Source organism: Mirounga angustirostris, unplaced genomic scaffold, assembly GCF_029215605.1.
Source record: "Mirounga angustirostris isolate CCGP_5_RB_7025 unplaced genomic scaffold, mMirAng1.0.hap1 SCAF_14, whole genome shotgun sequence".
Taxonomy (NCBI): Eukaryota; Metazoa; Chordata; class Mammalia; order Carnivora; family Phocidae; genus Mirounga; species Mirounga angustirostris.
The window spans coordinates 47,618,405-47,642,073 of record NW_026991722.1 but is presented as its reverse complement, the minus strand read 5'-3'; the positions used below and the strand labels follow the sequence as shown (position 1 = coordinate 47,642,073).

Below are 23,669 nucleotides of genomic sequence, written 5' to 3'. Positions count from 1 at the left end.
CATGACCTGAGCCAAAGACAGACACTTAACGACTGAGCCACCCAGGCGCCCCTCAAATAAATAAAACCTTTAAAAAAGAGAGAGAGAGAGATACTAGAAAGCCTCACTTTAGAAAGTGACACTTGAGGAGAGATGTAAGGAAGCAAGGGAGTCATGTGGATATGGGGGAAGGGACACCCCAGGTAGAGAAGTCAGAGCACAAAGGCCTTGGGACCAGGGTGTTGTCTGGTTCTTTATGAGGAACATTAAGGAAGCCTCTGTGGCTAGGGCCGAGTGAGTGAAGAGGGGATTGGTTTGGGCAACTCTGTTCTTTAGAGCTGCTGTTTACTAAGAGGAAAGAGACTAGGAGCGTCAGGTTTACAGAGTGGGAGGTGGGGATAGGGGTGGTTAGAAATCAGAAGTTTGGTTTTGAGAATATTCTGAGATGCTACATAGACATTCAAATAAGATTTTGGATGAGTAATTGGATGTGTTTAGAGAGGTCTAAGATAGAGATATGAATGGAAATTGTTAGCATGTAGGTGGTATTAAAGCCAGAAAACTAGATGAGACTACCAAGCAAGTGAATGTAGAGAGAGAAGAGAAGAAGTTCAAGTACTTAGCTCTGGGGTGCTTCATTATATAAAATAGTGATTCTCAGCCCTTTTTCTTACCCCCACCCTAGCCTTTGTAGACATTTTTTTCCCTAACCACTTTTCCATGGAATTTCACTACTACAGATATACTGTATGAGTGTATGTATATAAGTGCTTTATCCATAAAAAGACTGTTTTGCCTTCAGAACCATTTTTCACCTCCTTAAAGGTGGTATTACAGCTGTCTAGATGGTGATTTAGAGGTTGTGAAAATGAGGAGGAACCAACAAAGTGAGCTGCCAGTGAGATAGGGGCACCTGGGTGGCTCAGTTGGTTAAGCGTCCAACTCTTGATTTCGGCTTAGGTCATGATCTTGGGGTCTTGGGATCGAGCCCCTCATCAGGCTTTGTGCTCAGCAAGGAGTCTGCTTCTCTCCTTCTCCCTCTCCCTCTCCCTCTGTTTTCTGTTTCTGTCTCTCTCAAATAAATAAATACATCTTTAAAAAAAAAAAAAGAACTGAGATAAAGTAGTGTCCTTTAAGCCATGTGGAGAGAGGAGGGAGTGGTCAACTGTGGCAGACAGTGCTGATAGGTCAGGGAAGATGAAGACTGAAAATTGACTGTTGGATTTGGTCACATGCAGATCATTGAGTGTTAAAATTCGTAACACGAATTGTTAAAAGTGTAATGGTATTCAGTTAGACTGTTGCATGTCAAGAGAAGCTAGCAGAGTAAGCAGAGAGAATACTTGTGAACAGGTACTTCAAGGTGTTTTATGGTAGAGGGGACGGGAGAATGGGACAGTAGCTAGAAAGTGGGTCAAGTGAGGATGTTAAAAGATAGGATATTATAGCATATGCAGCATATTTTTAAAATTTATTTATTTGAGAGACAGAGAGCAAGCTGGGGGGTGGGAGAAGGAGCAGAGGGAGAGGGACAAGCAGACTCCACTCAGCGAGGGGCCAGACACAGGGCTCGATCCCAGGACTCTGAGATCATGACCTGAGCTGAAACCAAGAGGTGGACGGTCAACCAGCTGAGCCACCCAGGCACCCCTGCACAGCATATTTTTATGTTGGTGGAATGGTCAAGTACAAAGAGAGAAATGAATAATTCTAAGGAAAGAGAGGGAACAGTTACTACATCCGTGAAAAGGTGAGAGGAGATGAGATGCAGAGCCCAGTTGAAAGGGTTGGTCAAGGTTAATCACATTCATTTAATGTGAGTACAAAACTTATGCTCTAAAAGCTAACAAGTCATTTCATAGTTGTGTGTGAGACAGAGAGTATGTGTACATGTGTATAGACAGACTGTCTGGCAAAGGGTCCTGGGGACATAACACTGAGTGTGGCAGATCCTTATTTGTCTACACTATGGAGCCCTTTCTCGTCTGCTGCTGCCAGGACTTTGCTCCCTCAGTTGTCCTCCTTTCTTATATCTCCACCTTCTCTGCATGTTTGTTCTTTTCAATATATGCATATGTTACCTTCTATCTTTTAAAAATAACCTCTCTCTCTCTCTTTTTTTTTAAGATTTTATTTATTTGACAGAGCGTGAGAAGGAACACAAGCAGGGGGAGTGGGAGAGGGAGAAGCAGGCTTCCCGCTGAGCAGGGAGCCCGATGCGGGGCTTGATCCCAGGACCCCAGGATCATGACCTAAGGCTGAAGGCAGCCGCTTAATGACTGAGCCACCCAGGCGCCCCAAAATAACCCCTCTCTTAATTGTCTCCATCCTTAGCTACAGCTTCTGTTCAAAGCTGAAAAAGTGGTCTGTGTTCAGTAGCTCTTCTGTATTATCTCCCATTCATTCCAGTTGAATCCAGTAGGGGAAGAATTCCACTCTTCACCTCTTCACACCCCAGCGAGAGAAAGAGAGAGTGAGAGATCCCTCACTGGCCTATCTGGGCTTATGTCCTACTATAGTTACATCTTTTGCATTTTGATTTCCAGCAATTCACGTATCTGAACCCTTACACATACTTAGAGTCCTTCCCTCTGTCCCTGGGCCCAGGTGACCTGTCCAGGTCCTCTTGTTCTCAAGGGGTCAGCTTAGGCATCACTTGCTATAGCTTTCCCTGATAACCCAAGGCAGATTTAGGAGTTTTTCCTTTATGTTTAAATCACTCCTTATGTACCTTTAATGTTTATCACATTTTATTGCAATTCTCTTTTTTACCTTTCTGTTTCACCTGTATCAGCCCTTAAACTCTTTGAGGACAAGAACCTTTTTTTCTTTTCATCTAGTGCCTAGCACAATGCCTCAAACATAATATGCGCCCCATAAATACCTGTTGATTTGTTGAAACTCTGTACACATAAAACTTTGTAAAATACTTGAACACAGGTGATTTCTGTATAAATATGTTTTAGCTTTAATCTTGAAAATTATGCAGTGTTGAAAATCTCCTCCACAAAGTATGTTTTCATGAAAGATACTATAAATATGGTTTTATATTCATGCCATATCTTAAACTACAAGAAATCCATCACAATTACATATGATTTTTTAGGGTTTTTTTCAGTGTCAATAAGAAAAATAATCTGCCCATTGCATTCCATTCATTTAGGAAAAATAGAAAATCTTAGCTGAAAAAATTTGGCAAATGTAAATGCTAGATACCTGCAATTTATTGCCATTTATGATAGATATTTTGGACTTTTTTGCACAGAATTTTTAAATTGTCCAGTGCCATCTATAAAGTGGTTCTTTGAGCCTCTTTTTTTCCTTTTTTGTGTTTTTCAATACATCTCATTTCTGCAATTATATAATTGTGGGTTTTTTTTTTTCTTATTTAGAAACACATGGAACAAGCAATTGTCCTACTGATAAGTCATCTTTTAATTTAGCTACAGTTGTTGCTGAAACACTTGGATTTAGTGTTCAAGAAGAATCTGTAAGTAATTGTTTAGTTTGGTGATAATATGAATTAATTGGTATCCTTTTAGGTCGGTTTTTAGAGAATTGAGCAAGAGAAAAGTTATTTTATCCAAGGATCAAGGGATAAAGGCCTAGAACAAAATTGATATGGTTAGAAAGGCCCATTTATATTATCTGTCCCAGCATCCCAAAAACCTGGAGTCTTCAGAATTCTTCGTATTATAGGCTGTGGGTTGAATCAAAATTTAGGGAAGTGATGGTGGCCTGGAGGGTTTGGCCAACCCTTCCCTGCTTCCTGTATCCTCCCTACCCCTACCTTGTTTTGTCTTACTGAAGACTTAAACCTTAAGGTTGGTGTCAGAATTTATTGGAATTTTTCAGTAGCTAAACTGGAGTTTGTTTTGGAAAACAGGCTGAATTCTTGGGACTGCTGTAGATGCTTTAGTTTTTTGTCCTTATATGTGCAATCTCATTCTTAGGGATTGGGTCAGAAATTGATCCCATGAATTTCTTTTCATTTTTTTAGTACTTCCTTACATCAGGCACATTCACTTTTTTTCCTTAAGTGATCCCTAAAAATAGAAAACTTACTCTTCAATTTTAAGTTTTATTTTGATGCAACTTTAAAATAGTATTCCTTTGCTTTAGTCAGTAAATGTATATTTGCTCTTATAAAATTGTCTTACTGTTAAATTCTTAAAAATTGAATTGATTTTTCATTACATTTGGATTTTGTTTTTGTTCTTTCTAGTTTTAAATCACTCTTCAAGTGGTAGTGGGTAGTTTTTAACCTTTGAACTTCAAATGTGTTTTAATGGTTTCTAATTCTCTCCTACCCATAAACCTGACAAGTAAGTAGTTTATATATTAAATATATTAAGGGAGCTGATCTCTAAAGACGTGCTGCTCAAGGTGTGATCCATAGGCCAACGGCATCTGCGTCACCTTAAAGTTTTGTTAGAGAATCTCAGACCCCACTCCAGACCTACTACAAGAGAACTTGTGTTTTCACAAGATCCCCGGTTGACTTGAATGCATGTTAAAGTTTGAGAAGCATTGCTCTCTAAAGGATTCTTTTAAATTCATTTCCTATCAGCATAAATAATTATCTTTATTCCTTTTGCCTCATCTTAATGTGTTTTGGAATTGGAGTTGATGGAGTTTTACATACCAGTAATAGAATGTACTTATGTAGAATAGTAAAATATTGATGGCTTTCTCTCTTTAAACTTAAAAGTACTTCATATTTTTTTTGTGTGGTGAAATGCACATAACATAAAGTTAACCATTTTAAAGTCTACAGGTCATGGCATTTAATACATTTACAGTATTATGCAGCTACCACTGCTCTGGTTCCAAAGCATTCTCATCACCCCAAAATAAAACCGGTACCTGTTTAACATCCAATCCTCATTCCTCACTACCCACAGCCCCTGGCAACCACCAGTCTGCTCTTTGTCCTTAAAGATCTACCTATTCTGGATAATTCATATAAATGGAATCCTACATTATGTGGCTTTTGACAAAGTCTGGCTTCTTTCACGTAGTCTTTTTTGGGGTTCATCCACATCACAGAATATATCAACATTTCATTCCTCTTTAAGAATGAATAATCTTCCATTGTATCTATGTACTTTATATTTTACTACTGAAGGAATCTCAGGGTCCCATGAGCCCTCTTGGTGATGAACTCTATCAGTGTCTAGAAGATCACAAGAAACAACCTTTTGAGGAATCTGTAAGAAACAGTGAAGACAGTTTAAGGTAATTTGGGGCACTTTGGTAAAAAACTTAGACTATTGGTGAGATCTCATTACAGTGAGTTCTATATAATCAAACTGTTTCTGTCAGCATATAGTTTGTCATTCTGGTTGTATTTATTTATTTATTTAATTTGTTTATATATATATAAGCTTCGATGGATTTTCAAGATTGTGTTGCATCTCATTTACTAATTTCAGAACATCCACTAATAATATATATATATATATATATATATATATATATAAGCGGGCTCCATGCCCAACGTGGGGCTTAAACTCAGGACCCTGAGATCAAGAGTTGTGTGCTCTACCAACTGAGCCAGCCAGGAACCTGTATTAATTTTTATTTTAAAAAATATCTTTCCCATGAGGTGCTTGGGTAGCGAAATCAGTTAAGCATCCTACTCTTGATTTCAGCTCATATCATGATCTCAGGGTCATGGGATTGAGCCCCAAGTCAGGCTCCATGCTCAGAAGGAGTCTGCTGGAGATTCTCTCTCTCTCTCTCTCTCTCTCAAATAAATAAATATATAAGTCTTTTAAAAATACATGTGTTCCCCACTTTATGATGAATTGAGGGCCTTTTGCATTACTATGGAGAGATATTATTTTTTAGGTTCTTTCTGTACTTCTATCAAGCATTATTTAAGAGTTTCCAGCCTTGTTCCTCTGCTTCTATAAAGACCCAGTCATCCCTTCTGTGTTTGTATTTCCAAAAACTAGATGTTATATAAAATGCATCTATAAGCTTCGATGAATTTTCAAGATTGTGTTGCATCTCATTTACTAATTTCAGAACATCCACTAATAATACCTATATTTATGTATTGTCTTGCTTTTTAAAAGTGCTTTTGGTTTTAGATGCATTTATCATCTTTAATTTGTCATCAAAGTAATTCATTAAAGTAGGTTTTATTACTCCTATTTAGTCGACAAAAATGCGGCTCTACAGAGATTAAATGCCTTATTTAACACCACATAGCTCTTAAGGACTAGAGCCGGAGCTCTTACCTATTCCACATCTTCAAACTTAAACCTAACGCTCTTTCTACTATCACAGCTGTCTGCTCTGCTGCAGGCAGGCTGGCTCTTAAGTTATGTTCAGTTCTGTAGTAGAAGGATTTTGTTTCTTGAAGTTACTTATGAAGAGATTTCATATTAACAAAAGAATATGGGTCTCCAGTGGAATTTATTAAAATACGATTTTCTTATATAGTGAAGTTGTTTAAATTACTTAGGAAAAATATTTATGGATAGGAATATCAAGGTATTGAGATAGATTTACGGTATCATTTTCCTCTGCTTTTTGTCAGCCAAATGAAGAAAAGCTGACAACTCTACCCTATTTCAAATGTTGGTTAATCATCTGAATCTAATACATGGCTAAGACCCTTACTATTAATAATTCTATATTAGTTTAAGTTTTCTCATATGCTTGTCTTATAATTTTTACCCTATTTCTTTAGTAGGAAGAAAGTTTTACCACTCCTTGTTTTTTTTAGATTTTCAGATTCTAAGGCAAAGACTCCTCCTCAAGAAGAATTGACTACTCGGGTATCTTCTCCTGTATTTGGGGCTACCTCTAATGTGAAACGTAGTTTAGGTTTGAATACAAGTTTGTCCCCTTCTCTCTTAGAGACTGGGAAAAAACTTCTGAAAACAGCACCCTTCAACAACACTTCTACTTCTAGATCAGAGAAAACTAGATCAAAATCTGAAGATAGTGCCCTTTTCACACATAATCTTGGGTCTGAAGTGAACAAGATCATTAGCCAGTCATCTTCAAATAAGCAGATGCTTATCAATAAAAATATAAGTGAATCCAAAAATGAACAGGATGGTTTTGACCACATTAAAGATGCTGTCACTGATAAAGACAAACATGCAGTACCCCTGAAATCACTGGGAGGCAGAACATGCAAAAGAAAGAAAATTGAGGAAGAAAGTGAAGATGAAGTTAGCTGCCCCCAAGCCTCTTTTGATAAAGAAAATGCCTTTCCTTTTTTACTGGATGGTCATTCTTCTGTGAATGGAGATTATGTGATGGATAAACCTCTAGATCTGTCTGATCGATTTTCGGCTATTCAGCGTCAAGAGAAAAGCCAAGGAAGTGAGACCTCTAAAATCAGATTTAGGCAAGTGACTCTCTATGAGGCCTTGAAGCCCATTCCAAAGGGCTCTTCCTCAAGCCGCAAGGCCTTGAGCGGGAGCTGTGTGTTAACCAGAGATTCCCCAGAGGAGCCCTGTTTACAGGAGTGCATCCTCCAGTCCTTGGGTAAATCATCTCCAGATAATAAAACACCATTACAAATCAAGGAAGAAAATCCCATCTTTAAAATCCCTCTACGTCCACATGAAAGTTTGGAGACCAAGAATCTTTTCGATGATGTGAAGGTTTGTGTTAAATGTTCAAGTATTTTTATTAAAATCGTTGTTCATTATTTCATCTAGATGCTAATAATTCTTTCTATTTAAGGGAACTGATTCTCATGAGCCAGTAAAAATAGCCAGGTCAGTCCGTGGAGCATGTGAACTTACATCCGTTCTTCAGTTAAATCCATGTAGAGTTGCTAAAACAAAGTCTGTACAAAACAGTCAAGGTATGTTTACTATAAATAGTATTTCCACTCTTTTTAAATGATCTCGAGTGTTACACAATATACATTCTTTGGATATATTGAATTGTTTTAGGAAAAACATTTCTTCCTGCATATTTCTGTGCTTATGGGATGATTCTCACTGGTTTCATTTTGCATGTGATTTTCCTGCTCTCATGCTTTTTGAAAAAATGAATTGAGGTCTTTAATACCTACTTTTTAGGTGATTTTGTGGATTACCTATTTTATGTAATTTCTTATTTTCTTTGCAAAAGCTTTACAAATTTTAAACCATGTGGAGTTTTAAAATACATAAAGTAAAATTTTCATCATCCAAACCTTGTTCCTCACCCCACAGGTAGCCTGTCCTTTTTCTTTGCATTTACATATGTGTAAACATATGTATATGTACATTTATGTGGGTTTTTAACTTCTTGCTTGAAAACCTTTTTTACTCTTAATTAATAGGTATGTTAATCTTTTCATAATTTTGCTGTGTTTAAAATGAGTCTTTTTGTTTTTTGGCCACCAAATATTTCTGTACTTCCTATGTAGTATTTTTTCTTTTATTCTTTATTGCAAAGTTTTTCCTTTATTCTGGGTTTATTTTCCTTTTTTTCCTGAAGCACATTCTTTAGTGTTCTTCTGTGTTCTTCTAGAAGGAAAGAGTTTCAGTCTCTGTATGAAAACACTTTCTTCACTCTCATTTCTGATTTTTTTTACATTTTTGGTTTTGGGGTTTTTTTTCCTCATGGCTGCTCTAGGGATTATAAACCCTACCTAACCTTTCACAATTTACTTAAAGTTAATATTATGTCACTTTGTGTTCTGTGACTGTGCTTTATGTAGTTGTCATGCATGTGCACATACATTGAAAACTCCTTCAAACAATGTTACAGTTTTAACTTTCTTAAAACAATTTTTGATATAAAAATCACTCATTAAAGTGTACAAGTCAGTTGTTTTGTATACTCAGTTGTACAACCATTACTGTAGTCTGAGTTTAGAACATTTTTATCGCCTCAAAAAGAATAGTACCCATTAAGTTAATATCCAAAATATGTGAAGAACTTACACAACTCAATACCAAAAACACAAATAATTCAATTTAAGAATGGGTAGAGGACCTGAAGAGAAATTTTTTCAAAGAAGGCATATGGATTGCCAACACACATGAAAAGAGATTCCACATCACTAATCATCAGGGAAATAGAAATTAAAACCACAATGAGATGTCACTTTATACCTGTCAGAATGGCTGAAAGCAAAAACACAAGAAATAACAGATGTTGACAGATGTAGAGAAAAAGGAAGCCTCATGCACCATTGGTGGGAATGCAAATTGGTACCGCTACTGTGGAAAACAGTGTAGAGGTTCCTCAGAAAATCAAAAATAAAATTACCATATGATCCAATAATTCCACTACTGGGTATTTACCCAAAGGAAATGAAAATACTAATTCGAAAAGATACATGGACCCCTATGTTTATAGCAGCATTATTTACAGTAGCCAACATATGAAAGCAACCCAAGTGTCCATAGATAAATGAATGGATTTAAAAAAGATGTGGTTATGTATATACAGTGGAATATTACTCAGCCATAAAAAAGAATGAAATCTTGCCATTTTGCAACAACGCAGATGACCTAGAGGATATAATGCTAAGTGAAATAAGTCAGACAGAGAAAGACAGAAACCATATGATTTCACTTATATGTGGAATTTAAGAAACAAACAGAAGAGGCAAAACCAAAGCAGACTCTTAAGTACAGAGAACAAACTGATGGTTGCCAAGGGGGAGGTGGGGGGGTGGGAATGAGTGAAATAGATAAAGGGGATTAAGAGTATACTTTCTTGATTAGCACTGAGAAGTGTATAGAAATGTTGAATCATATTGTATATCTGAACCATATATAACACTGTAAATTATATTTGAGGAAAAAACTTTTTCTAAGTAAAGAACAATACCCATTAGCAATCATTCTGCATTCCTCTCCCCTCTTCCCCAGTTCTAGGCAACCACTAACCTACCCTCTGTCTCTGTAGATTTGCCTATTCTGGTGTTTTCATATAAATGGAATCATACAATATATGATATTTTGTGACTTCTTTTATTTTCACTTTTTTCACTATTATAAATAATGCTTGCTATGAACATTGATGTACAATTTTATGTAGATGTATGTTTTCATTTTTCTTGAGTTACATATAGGAGTAGAACTGTTGGACCATATGCTAACTCTCTTTAACCTTTTGAGGAACTATGTGTTTTCCAAAGTGTCTGTGTCATTTCACATTCTCACCAGCACGTGAGGTTCCCATTTCTCCACATTCTCACCAATACTTGTTGTTATCTGTCTTTTTGATTCTAGCCATCCTGTTGGGTGTGAAGTATTATCTCATTGTGGTTTTGATTTGCCTTTCCCTGATGGCTACTGCTGTTGAGCATCTTATCATGTGCTTATTGGCCAGTTCCCTTCTTTGAAGGACTGTCTATTCAGATTCTTTGATCATTTTCATTTGGGGTATTTGTCATCTTATTGAGTTGTGAGAGTTCTTTATATGTCCTAGATACAACCCTGTTAGCAGATAATGATTTGCAAATCTTTTTTCCCATTCTGTGGATCCCATAACGTTTTAAAGTAATAAGAATGTTTAAAATCCATTTTAATTGTACTTTTTTCTCCTTACTGAAGATGTATCCTTTGAAAATATCCAGTGGAGCATAGATCCAGGAGCAGACCTTTCTCAATATAAAATGGATATTACTGTAATAGATACAAAGGTAAGTTAGAAAGTAAAACCAAGGCCCATGTGGTTTTTCTAGTAAGTTGTTAGTCACCCTCCTCCCCTAACTTATTCTGTGACCTTAAGATAATCACATACCTCTTAAAACCTGATTTATTTATTCAGAAAAGAAATAAAAATGCTTATTTTTCTAACTTTATGATATTTTTGAAAGGGTAATAATACCTTCTGACTTTAAAGGCCTTAGCTGGGACACCTGGGGGGGGGGTCAGTCAATTAAGCGTCTGACTCTTGATTTCAGCTCAGGTCATGAGATCAAGCCCCACGTTGGGCTCTGCACTGGGTATGGAGCCTACTTAAGATTCTCTCTCTCCGGGGCGCCTGGGTGGCTCAGTCGGTTGAGCGTCTGCCTTCGGCTCAGGTCATGGTCCCAGGGTCCTGGGATCGAGCCCCACATCAGGCTACCTGCTCAGCAGGATGCCTGCCTCTCCCTCTCCCACTCCCCCTGCTTGTGTTCCCTCTCTCGCTGTGTCTCTCTCTGTCAAATAAATAAATAAAATCTTTAAAAAAAAAAAAAAAGACTCTCTCTCTCCCTTTCCCCCTACCCCTCCTCTTTCTTTCCCTCTCTAAAGAAAAAAATTTTAAAAAAGGCCTTTGCTGGAAAATATTATTATAGTTCTAAAATAATGAAAAATGCTAGTTACATATTTTAATAATTATATATATATATTTCTTAAAGATTAATTGAGAGAAAAAGAGCAAGCACGAGTCGGGGGAGAGAGGCAGAGGGACAAGCAGACTTCTCACTGAGCAGGGAGCTCGACGCAGGGCTGGATCCCAGGACTCTGGTATCATAACCTGAGCTGAAGGCAGACACTTAATTGACTGAGCCACGCAGGTGCCCCTTAATAATTTTATATTGTATCAAAATAATTCATCATATGCCTTGATTAACTTTAAAAATAATGTTACCATCAAGAAAAAAATTCATTTTCCTAGTTGGCTATTTTTTAAATACTGTGTATTTCTTTAAAAATTAAAATTCTGGGTGCCTGGGTGGCTCAGTCAGTTAAATGTCCAACTCTAGATTTTGGCTCTGGTCATGATCTCAGGGTCATGAGATCGAGCCCTGCATCCAGTGTGGAGCCTGCTTACGATTCTTTGTCTCCCTCTCCCTCTGCCTCTCCCTACCTCTTAAAAAAAATAATAAAATTAAATGAAAATTCCTAGTGGAAATAACTCTTTTGGCTTGTATTTAGGTTCTACATAGTTTGAGAAGTTCTCTTTCACTTGGGAGCATATCAATGAAGTATTTAACTTGTTATAGTATGAAATTTGTTGTGTGTACACGGACATTCATTACTGTGAGACCAACTGGAGAAGAAAGGGAGGAGAAGCCCAGGGAGTTCAGTAGTGCACAACTCTCCCTTCCTTGACATCAGTCTTTCTTTTCATGGGCTTGAGAGAGGATGCTTGTATATTGAAGCTAAAATGTTTTACAGGCAATAAAACCTAAATCTGTATATTCTTAAGGTAAAAATAAATATAACTTCATGCTACTGAAATGTATACTTAAAATATGGTAAAAATGACAAATTTCATGCTGTGTATATTTTACCAGAATTTTTAAAAAGTAATATATAAGGCCATGCGGGATAATTGTTAAAATTTTTGAATTTTTAAATATTTAGGATGGCAGTCAGTCAAGACTAGGAGGAGAGACAGTGGACATGGACTGCACATTGGTTAGTGAAACTGTGCTTTTAAAAATGAAGAAGCAGGAGCAGAAGGGAGAAAAAAGTCCAAGTAAGATTTGATTTCTTTTTTTTATTTAATAAAAATGTGGAAGGAAGTTTATAGTTATACCATTGCATTGATGACCATAAGTTACCTCTTCACCATAAACCAGGTATTTTTTTTCCTCTTCTGATAAATAGATTTCTCTCAGTAAAGCTCAGTTTCAGTATTTCAAGGGAAAAAAATCTTTAGCCAAAATCTTTTTTTTTCCAGGAAGAATTCAAATTGTTTCCAGGATTCAGCAAACCACAGCCAGCTGCCAGTTTTATAAATAAGGGTTTATTAGAACACAGCTTCACTTATTTGTTTATGTGTTGCCTATGGCTGCTTGCATGGTACCACAGCAGAGCTGAGTAGTAGCTGCAGACCTTATTGGGCCCACAGGCCAAAAATATTTCCTGACTGACCCTTTAAGAAAAAGTTTGCTGATCCCTGGTATTATCCCTAGATAATTTTTTGTAGAAGGGAATCTTGAGAGTCCTGTTTTAGAAATAGGAGTTTGCAAAGCAATTTGATAAGGTGAAAAGGGGAGAGTCTACTGAGAAGTATTTGTATAGGCTTGTAAATTAGCAGTAAACTAAGAATAATAGTGTATATGCTGAGTTACCCTGCCATATTCTGCTTCTACAGAAAAGGGGATTTGGCCTTTTGTGGTAACAGACTATTAATTCTTCATCTAAAGTCTTGATTTTCCAAAAGAGGCAGGAACAGTGGAAGGATTTTGGTTGGCACCACCTTAGCAACATCCCTAACTACAGAGGCATATGGCATGAGATCAACTAGCCCAGGAAAGTGTCACTTACACTCTTATGTTGAAGGATTAGGACCTGCCACAGGGTTGCAGAGCCAAAAGCAAGGACATTTTCTTTTTTATTTTTTTTTTAAAGATTTTATTTATTTATTTGATGGAGAGAGAATGAGAGAGAGCACATGAGAGGGGGGAGGGTCAGAGGGAGAAGCAGACTCCCTGCCGAGTAGGGAGCCCGATGCAGGACTCGATCCAGGGACTCCAGGATCATGACCTGAGCCGAAGGCAGTCGCTCAACCAACTGAGCCACCCAGGCACCCCATCCCTTTTTTTTTTTTTTTTAAGATTTTATTTATTTGACAGACACAGTGAGAGAGGGAATACAAGCAGGGAGAGTGGGAGAGGGAGAAGCAGGCTTCCCGCCGAGCAGGGAGCCCGATGCGGGACTCGATCCAGGGACTCCAGGATCATGACCTGAGCCGAAGGCAGTCGCTTAACCAGCTGAGCCACCCAGGCGCCCCAGCAAGGACATTTTCCAGTGATCATCTGTTAGAAACTGAAGACAGTCTATATGTACATTCCCTATCTTGTTCTGAATATTCTGTAATCTACCTGCCTGGGGCTGAAGCCAATCTTGTCCCCACTTCTTTTGAAACACTTTATCTCAGGATGCCTGGTGGCTCAGTCAATTAAGCGTCTGACTCTTGGTTTCAGCTCAGGTCATGATCTTAGGGTCATGGGATTGAGCCCCGCATGGGGCTTCCCTCCTCAGCGAGTAGCCTGCTTCCCCTCTCTCTCTCCCTTTGCCCCTCTCCCCGCTTGTGCACCCTCTCTCTCTCTTTGACTCTCTCTCTCCCAAATAAATCTTTTAAAAAAGAAAAAAAGAAACACTTTATCTCTTGCTGCCCTAACTGCAGTAAGTGAGGAAAAATTGTAGTAGTCTTTGCCTTAATTATTTGTTCTTTAAGAATGAGTAACCATACAATCAAGTAGCTGGCTGCCTACTTTGAAAGGCCTACCTATTAAAAGAAAAGACCTTAACAGTGATTTATTGTCCTTTTATAGTGAATGACACTTAAGTAATTTTCTTCTTAAGAAGGTACTTTGCTTTTAAGATTATGTCTGGTACCAGCTTCTGATAATGTTTTCCTTATTTCTGTTAAAGAAAAGGTAAAACTAAAGTATGACTACTTTGGCTTCAAATTTATCTAGTTAATTCAAAGAATATGATGGTTTCCCAAATATGTTTGAAGCAAGTATCATGTGGAAGTGAGGTTAGAATTTGAACTAATGAGTGGAGACAGTTTTGGCTACATAAGATATTTTGAGTACTATTGCTATTATAATAAACCACTCCAGTAACTTAAAGGATTAAAACAACAGTCATTTTCTTATCTTTCATAGTTTCTATGGTTCAGGAATTCAGGAAGAGTTTGGCTGGATGGTTCTGTCCGAGGGTCTCTTATGCAGTTGTAGGCAAATGGTAGCTAGAGCTGGAATAGCAGAGGGGTAGACAAGCTGAGGGTGGCTTGGCATTTCTCTTCATTTAGTTTCAGGGCTTCTCTACATGGACTTTCCACATGGGGTAATTTGAGCTTCCTCATCACATGGAGACTAGGTTCCCAGAGTCAGCATCCCAAAAAGAACAAGGCAGAAGTGCATGGTATTTTTATGATCTGGCCTCAGAAGTTGTATAGTGTCATGAAGACCTACCCAAGTTCAAAGCAAGCAAGCAGCCCTTCCCACTCAGTGGAGGAGTGTAAGACCAGCACCTAGGATAGGAGATATTCTTAAATCCATATGTGGAAAAAGATAGTCCCGTGCATTTTACCCATAAGGTAGATCTTTTTAATACTTAGAATTGGTTAAAAATGAATCATACCAATAAAATCCCCCAATGGCTGCTAATATTTCAGTTCAAAAATATGTTTTATATTTCTACTGTGTATTAGACTTCCCAGATGCTGTGATAGAAAGATTAATAAGGATATAGTCTCTGTTGTCAAGTATTTCAGTCAGAAGTCAGACCAAAAAAAAAAAAAAACAAACTAGTGGGGCACATGGGTGGCTCAGTTGGTTAAACGTCTGACTCTTAATTTTGGCTCAGGTCATGATCTCAGGATGGTGGGATTGAGCCCCACATTGGGCTCCATGCTGGGTGTGAAGTCTCCTTAAGATTCTCTCTCTCCCTCTCCCTCCTACTCCTCCCTTCCTGCTCACATTCTCTCTCTCTTTAAAAAAAAAAAAAATTTTTTTTAATTAAAAAGATAAACTAGTGATTTAACATTGTGAATTATTAACAGCATATACAGAATACTTTGGGAATACCTACCTAACACACTGCCTAGCACATAGAAATTGTATATTATTTACAAATTTGATCCTCAGTGTGAAAAAAAAAATGTTTAATCATTCAGTAAATATTGAGCTTCAATTCTATAAAGGGAAGTGTTTCAGGAACTGGAAATAATGAGTAAACAGAACAAAAGTACCTACTTCGTGGAACTTACCTTCTAATTTAAGGGGAGAAATAATCAAATATGTGGTATAATAGGTGATGCTAAGTTCTGGAGAAAGATAAAATAGGGTAAGGGTGCTAGAGCACCATGGATTGGGGGAGGTGGTGGTTATTTTATAGAGAGGAATCTGAGCAGGCTTCTGCTCTATCATGTGTGTTAGCCAACTGGATCTATTTCTGTTTTTTAGTAAACTGCCATTTTTCAAAATGTGATTATATAGTGGGAACTGTACTTAGTAATCTGAGGATGAATTTAGCACTTAACATATCAAATGAGGGGGCGCCTGGGTGGCTCAGTTGGTTAAGCGACTGCCTTCGGCTCAGGTCATGATCCTGGAGTCCCTGGATCGAGTCCCGCATCGGGCTCCCTGCTCAGCGGGGAGCCTGCTTCTCCCTCTGACCCTCCCCCCTCTCATGTGCTCTCTCTCTCTCATTCTCTCTGTCTCAAATAAATAAATAAAATCTTTAAAAAAAAAAAACATATCAAATGAGGAATTGAATTCATTATTTCTAGCACTACTCAACTACCAAGTGTTATTGATGATGTAATAAAATACTTTTTTTGCTACCACATTAGAAAAATAAGCAGATGAGCAAGTTCTATAGATTTTAATGTCAGTTATTTATACACATTTTATTTAAACTTAATATTTTTCATCATTCATTATGATGCATTTTCTATTCCTCACAGTTTTTTGGTAGGACTCGTTTTAGTGTAGTATGAATTATACATGAGCTAATAGGGAGAAAAAGATTTTTATGTATGTAATGACAACGACAAACATTCTCTTCACATGAATAAATGACATTTAAAGCCCTAACATAAAGTCTTTGTAAATATAGTAACTATCTAGACTTGGGCGTTTACTGTTGCCCCATGTACATCCTAGGCAAGTGTATTTTGTGGCGGTTACTACAAGTTTCACATTGGTCTATGTAGAAAGCAAAAAGCTTGTTGCCCTAAGCCAATGCTCTTTTACATAGATGGAGAAAGAAAAATGAATGATAGCTTGGAAGATATGTTTGATCGGACAACACATGAAGAATATGAATCCTGTTTGGCAGACAGCTTCCCCCAGGTGGCAGATGAAGAAGAGGGATTGTCAACTACCACAAAGAAACCAAACAGTAAGGCTTTTTTCTTTCTAATTATGGCTTCTCAGTTACACTTAGGTTCAGTAAATTAAGTCAACGAGCTAGTTAACAGAGACTTGATGGGATATATATTAATAATTAAAATTTCATATTTCTTGTATAAATTTCTTTTAGATAGTGAGATAATTTCAGACCAACAAAAGAGTTACAAAAAAATAGCTCAGAGGAAAAAAAAATAGTTCAGAGGATTCCCTGTACCTTTCTTTCAGCTTCCCCTTATATTAATATGACCATAAAATATTCATCAAAACTAAGAAATTAATCTTGATTGAATACTACAGATTTCTTTATAACTTGCGCATAAAATTCATAAAGTTTTGAGAACATTCTTTGTTAAGTAATAATCATTGTAATAGAGTTGGAAGGAGAAAGTTTTACAGAAAATTCAGACTAATTTTCTGTTTGAATGCTTTACCTTCCCAGACAAAATAATGTAATTATATGTATCTGTCTTTTTAAAATTCTTTTTTTTTTTTTTTAAGATTTTATTTATTTGCGAGAGAGAGAATGAGAGACAGAGAGCATGAGAGGGAGGAGGGTCAGAGGGAGAAGCAGACTCCCTGCTGCTGGGAGCCTGATGTGGGACTCGATCCCGGAACTCCAGGATCATGACCTGAGCCGAAGGCAGTCGCTTAACCAACTGAGCCACCCAGGCGCCCTAAAATTCTTTTTTTTTTTTTTAAGATTTTATTTATTTGACAGAGACACAGCAAGAGAGGGAACACAAGCAGAGGGGGTGGGAGAGGGAGAAGCAGGCTTCCCGCTGAGCAGGGAGCCTGATGCGGGGCTCGATCCCAGGATCCTGGACCATGACCTGGGCCGAAGGCAGACGCCTAACGACTGAGCCACCCAGGCACCCAGTCTTTTTAAAATTCTTGTCAGGGCGCCTGGGTGGCTCAGTCAGTTAAGTGTGCCTTTGGCTTGGGTCATGATCCCGGTGTCCTGGGACCAAGCCCCTCCTCAGCAGGGAGCCTGTTTCTCCCTTGCCCTCAGCCTCTGCCGCCCGCTCAGCTCTCTCTCGCTCTGTCTCTCAAAAAAATAAATAAAATTTAAAAAAAAAATTTTTTTTTAAAAACAATAAAATTCTTTTCATTAGAAGCAGGGTTTATAGGGCAGGATAGCATTCAAAAGAAGAATACTCTAAGTGAAACTCTTAACTAGATAATCTGAATTGAAAGTTAAAATTCTTGCAAAATGTCTCATTTTCTTTTTGTGAGTAAAAAAGGAATTTTTAGTCTAGTGAAAAGGTTATATATGAGCACACGTTCTGCTATGGAATAGTCTGTCTTGATTATGTTTTCCTCGTGTTCCCATTAGGTTTTAAAAAAAAATACAGCCCTGGGCGCCTTGGGTGGCTCAGTCATTAAGCGTCTGCCTTCAGCTCAGATCATGATCCCAGGGTCCTGGGATCGAGCCCCGCATCGGGCTCACTGCTCCGCGGGAAGCCTGCTTCTCCCTCTCCCACTCCCCCTGCTTGTGTTCCCTCTCTCACTGTGTCTCTCTCTGTCAAATAAATAAATAAAATCTTTTAAATAAATAAATAAAAAATACAGCCCTTTTTAGCTCAAAGTGAATGAGACCCTAACCCCAGGTACAGAACAGTAGGCTTTGCTTGCTCAGTCCATAGCAAAAACTTGATCCAAGCCAACTTTTGTGATAAAAATTTACAACTGTTCAGTTCACTTTTTTCTTCCAAGAAGAGCCTTTTGCTAATTGTTTTCACTTAAAAAGGCTGGGGGGATATTCTTTTACAAGATATAATTATTAATTTCTGTCCTTTTTTTTTTTTAAGTTACATCTCACACTGACCATCTCAAAATTTCTTCTCACTTCTCTTTTGTGGCAGTGCTGCACTGTTTGATCTCTGGAAACTTCTGCTTCCTAGAGTATCCCAAGACTGTTTTCTTCCTCACATATATTTTTCTCTCATGCTTCTATTAACTACCTCTGCGTCTCTAGTTTGTCTTCTCTGATGAATCCCAGTCCTGCATTTCTTTCAGGAAATGTAATGTAAATGCAAATGCTACTTTGTGTCTCTTCAGCAACTTAAACTTAACATATCCAAACCAGGTTCCATTTATTTCTTACCAAATGAGCTTTCAGGCTTTTTCATTTTTCCCAGTCATCTAGGCATATAGTTTAGGATTTTAATGTCCATTTATTTCATGTTCTTGACCCTCATATCACAAAGTTCTACCTAGTCTTTCTTCATAGGAAAGGACAAATTTCAGGGAGGATATCAAAAGCTTGGTTCTAGACATGTTAATACTTACTAGACATTCAATGGAAATGTTAGTAGGTAATTGCTATGTGTCGAGTTTGGACAAAGCAGCCAAAATAAAGAAATGATTAGGGGGCAGGAGGTCAACAGCAAGTAGATAATCATACTTAAGGCCATGAAACTGAGTGAGATCACCAAAGTATAGAAAAGGGAAGCATTTCAAGTTCTGACCTCTGGGGTATGGCAACTTTGAAAGGTTGGAGAAAGAAAGAGGAACCAGCAAAGGAAATTGAGAAGGAGGTAGAGCCGGTGAAGTAGGAGGGAAACAAGAGTATGTACTGTTTGTGGACACCAAGTGAAGATGTTTCTATATATTCATTACTCCTAGCCTTGTCCTCTCTCTTCTGAACCCCATACTATTCAAATCAGAAATCTTTATTTTCTACCCAAATTTGATCTCCCCCCCCCCCACCTTTCCTGGTCTCATTAAACCTCAGTAACTATCCTCCCAGTTACTAAAGATAGAAATGTGGGAGTCATATTTGACTTCTTCTTTTACCTCTTCATGCCCAGTCTGATACCCTGGCAATACTATCTCCAAAATATGTTTCATATCACTTCTCTCCATCCCTGTAGCCACTGCCCTAGTCTAAACCACTCTTCTCTCCACCTGTTCTACTACAGGCCTCCTGACTGGTCTTTTATGACAGTTGTTTCTCTCCAGTCTGTTCTCTCCAGAGACTCAAAACTCATTTATTTTAAATGTAAACTAGATTGTATTATCTTCTTATTTAAAAACCCTCAGTGAGGGGCACCTGGGTGGCTCAGTCATTAAAGCGTCTGCCTTCGGCTCAGGTCACGATCCCAGGGTCCTGGGATCGGGCCCCACATTGGGCTCCCTGCTCCGCGGGAAGCCTGCTTCTCCCTCTGCCGCTCCTCCTGCTTGTGTTCCCTCTCTCGCTGTCTCTCTCTCTGTCAAATAAATAAAATCTAAAAAAAAAAAATAAAAACCCTCAATGAAAAGATATTTGGCCAGTAAGCACATGCTCAACATTATTGGACAGGAGGGCCTGAGATACTACTTCACACCCACTGAAATAGTTAAGAAGATTAGTAATAGTCTGACATTAGCAAGAGTAAAAGCAACTAGAACTCTCATACTCTGCTGGTAGGGATATAAAATTGTGCTGTGGAAGAGTTCAGCAAGGTTTTTTTAACAGCTTTATTGAGGTTTGTCAGGTTTTTATGAAGTTATGTATACACCCAGCGTAGTACCCAGCAATTCCACTTCTAGGTATATAAACAAGAAAAATGAAAACACGTTCACAAAGCACTGTGTTCAAGAATGTTCATAGCAGTGCTATGTGTAGTAGCTCAAAACTAGAAATAATCCAAATGTCCATCAACAGGTGACTAAATATGAATTGTGGTAAACTCATTTAATGGAATACTACTTGTCAACAAAAAGGAGGGTACTCAACTCAACAATGAATCTCCAAAACCTATTGAGCTAGAAAGATCCAAAAGATGGAAAAGAATACGTATTATGTAATTCCATTAATACAAAGTTCTAAAACAGGCGTAACTAAGCTGTGGTGGCAGAAATCATCCCTCCATAGGGGGAGGGAAGAGACATCAGAGAACATTCATCTGTTTGAGAAGCGGAAGAATAGGAAACTTCGAGGGGTGATGCAAGTTCTCTCTCTTGATTTGGATGGTAGTTACACTGGAGTAAACATTTGTCAAAATTAATCCTAGTATACTTAAAATCAGTGTGTTTTCTGTATAAATTATCCCTCAGTAAGTAGATTCTTTTCAAAAGTCTTCAGTGGTTTGCTTTTGCATTCAAACTCCTTTTGGCCTCTAGGGCCCATCATGATCTGGTGCTTGCCCACATCTCCGATCTCATCTTTCCTAACACCTTTCTTCATGCAATCTCAACCACACTGGCCTTCTCTTAGTTCTTATTACATACCAAACTTTTTCACATCTCAGGACCTTTACCTAGAACATTCTCCACTCCTGCTTCTTGTGGCTGACTTCTTTTTATTCATCAGTTACCACCTTCCATGTCCTTCCTCAGAAAAGCCTTAGCTGTCGACTTGCTTAATGTCTGTTTCCCTCACTGTGGTATAGACTCCATGAGGACAGGAGACCTTGTTTCTCTTGTCGGACATTGCGTGTCCCCAGAACTTAGCACCATGCATGATAAATTTTGATTATTTGAATACACAATAGCAGTTGGCTGTTTGGGTCTAGACAACTTGGGATTCGGGTCCATGCGCTTTTGTTCTTATTTTGTCACCAATCTTCTGATAAAATTCTTTAACCTCTATTTCCTAGTTATCTACGTCAAAGACACATTATAAAAATCAGCAGGACTGGGGCTCCTGGCTGGCTCAGTCAGTGGAGCATGTGACTCTTGATCTCAGGGTCGTGAGTTTGAGCCCTACATTGGGTGTAGAGCTTACTGAAAAAAAAAAAAAAAAATCAGCAGGACTAATCAGTGAAACATATTAGAAGCTGTCTTATTGTTTGGTGCCAAATGATAATGGGCATCAGAATAATTCTTTTGAAGTCTAAAATAATTTTATATATAATCTACACATATGTACATACACTTTGTATATATAGTTTTTAAATCTAAAATAGTTTTATAAGTAAGATTTTTATCTCTAGTAATTCTGAGGTAAACAAGATAATCACCACCCTCCTCATTATGCAGATGAAAAAGAAAGAGAAAATTAGTTACAGAAAATTTAAACGAGTTGTCCAGGAGCCTGAAGTAGGAAATCCAATAAAAATGAAGTTTTGATATAGGTCATTCTTGTTCCAAAAAAGCTATTTCTCAATTTTGCATTCAGTTTGTGGTATGTGTGTTTTGTTTACAGTTCCTGGTGATAAACAAAATAAAGTCAAACAGAAAGCATTTGTGGAGCCGTATTTTAAAGATGATGAAAAGTAAGTTGGTCTTGATTAATACCAGTGATGTGATTGGAAGTACAACAGAGTCATCTTTGTCAGAATACCTCTGAACTGTTAAATTGCTACTTTGGTTAAAGTCAAGTTCATATCATTTACCTTATGGTCTTAACAAAAAAGAGGGACTCAAGCATAAAAAGGACAAATACTACAAATAAGGAGATTTATATTACCACTACTTTTTTTGACAGTGGTAATAGTTATTTTCTCTCTTTTTTATAACAAATGTTTTTATTCCTGTTCTGTTTTATTAGGGACTTTATTTGAACTTCAGGAATTTGTTATATTATATACTGTAACTGTTATATAGTATAAGACTTTAGGTGGCAAGCGTTAGGTTGTGCTTGAGAATTACTGCATGAGGATTTTTAAACCTTAAAAGAAAAACTGAGCATCTTGATTTTGAACCATAATGCTGCTTTGTGCCTTTTATTCAAAGATGGCAAATTCTTTTTTCTTTTTTTTTAAGATTTTATTTATTTGAGAGAGAGAGAGAGCACAAGCAGGGGGAGGGGCAGAGGAAGAGGGAGAAGCAGCCTCCCTATTGAGCGGGGAACCCAACGTGGGGCTCAATCCCAGGACCCTGAGATCATGACCTGAGCTGAAGTCGGGTGCTTAACTGACTGAGCTGCCCAGGCTTCCCCAAAGATGGCAAATTCTATAACTTTTAATCATGTACTATTCATTCTAGAAGTGAATTTAAGCATAGTAATTCAATTCAAAAAACTTTTTTGTTTTTTTTTTCTTCAAGTTATGATGTTAGCAAATGGAGTCACTCAATAAGCAAAGTTTATTTTATGCTTATTTCTGTTGAGAATTTTAGGGATCTGACAGGCCAAGACATTTTTATTGATGCTGTAAGACTCTAATAGATAAGAGCTGTTGTTTTGTTGCTAAATGCTTAATTCTTTTCCTTTATTTACCAGTTCTCCAAATAAATAGTACGCTAGCATCCCAAATGTGACTAGGGAGTTTTTATTTGTGGTGTCATTACGAACTCATGGATTTAAATGTTTCATGTGTTTTAGTCAAACCACCAGGTTGCTCATTGCCATAGTTATTATTTCTGGATCTTTTAGGTGGACAGAGTTAGGAATAAGGTTTTTGTTTTATTTTGTTTTTTGAGATAACTACACTTTTTCATATTGATAGCTCCAATTCAAGTTCAGAACTACAGGATTTTTGGGGTGCCTGGGTGGCTCAGTCATTAAGCGTCTGCCTTTGGCTCAGGTCATGGTCCCAGGGTCTTGGGATCAAGCCCCGCATTGGGCTCCCTGCTCAGCGGGAGGCCTGCTTCTCCCTCTCCCTCTCCCCCTGCTTGTGTTCCCTCTCTCGCGGTCTCTCTCTGTCAGATAGATGAATAAAATCTTAAAAAAAAAAAAAAAAAAAAAACTACAGGATTTTTACGTAACAACCTCTTCTGTCTCTTATCTGTACCTACTTTCCCCCTACTGAGAATCCCATTTCTCAGTGCTACCAACATAATTTCTCATTTAACTTTATTCTTTAATATTTAGAGCAGTCTCAGAATAATCTAAATTATCACCAATAATATGATTTATGAAAATGATTTAAGATGTCTTTGTGGGCTTTTTGTTCTTAAGATATATTCTATTAGAACAGCCATGTTATCTGCATCTTTTTTTTTTTTTTTTTAAGATTTTATTTATTTGACAGAGAGAGAC

General features: G+C 37.7%; 1 protein-coding gene across 11 annotated transcripts in view; it reads left to right on the top strand.

Moving 5' to 3' along the window:
- RBBP8 (RB binding protein 8, endonuclease) overlaps positions 1-23,669 on the top strand; it is a 90,470-nt gene that overhangs the window by 58,008 nt on the left and 8,793 nt on the right. For 7 of the 11 annotated variants that reach the window (XM_064577836.1, XM_064577837.1, XM_064577830.1 and 4 more), the window contains 8 exons: positions 3,372-3,469; positions 5,108-5,217; positions 6,719-7,610; positions 7,693-7,816; positions 10,512-10,600; positions 12,255-12,369; positions 16,611-16,754; positions 21,867-21,963. In XM_064577836.1, coding sequence (XP_064433906.1) covers positions 3,372-3,469; positions 5,108-5,217; positions 6,719-7,610; positions 7,693-7,816; positions 10,512-10,600; positions 12,255-12,369; positions 16,611-16,754; positions 21,867-21,963 — 1,669 coding nt within the window. The remainder of the gene's footprint in view (positions 1-3,371; positions 3,470-5,107; positions 5,218-6,718; positions 7,611-7,692; positions 7,817-10,511; positions 10,601-12,254; positions 12,370-16,610; positions 16,755-21,866; positions 21,964-23,669) is intronic. The other 4 variants (XM_045886936.3, XM_045886937.3, XM_064577833.1 and 1 more) reach the window with 2 other exon arrangements.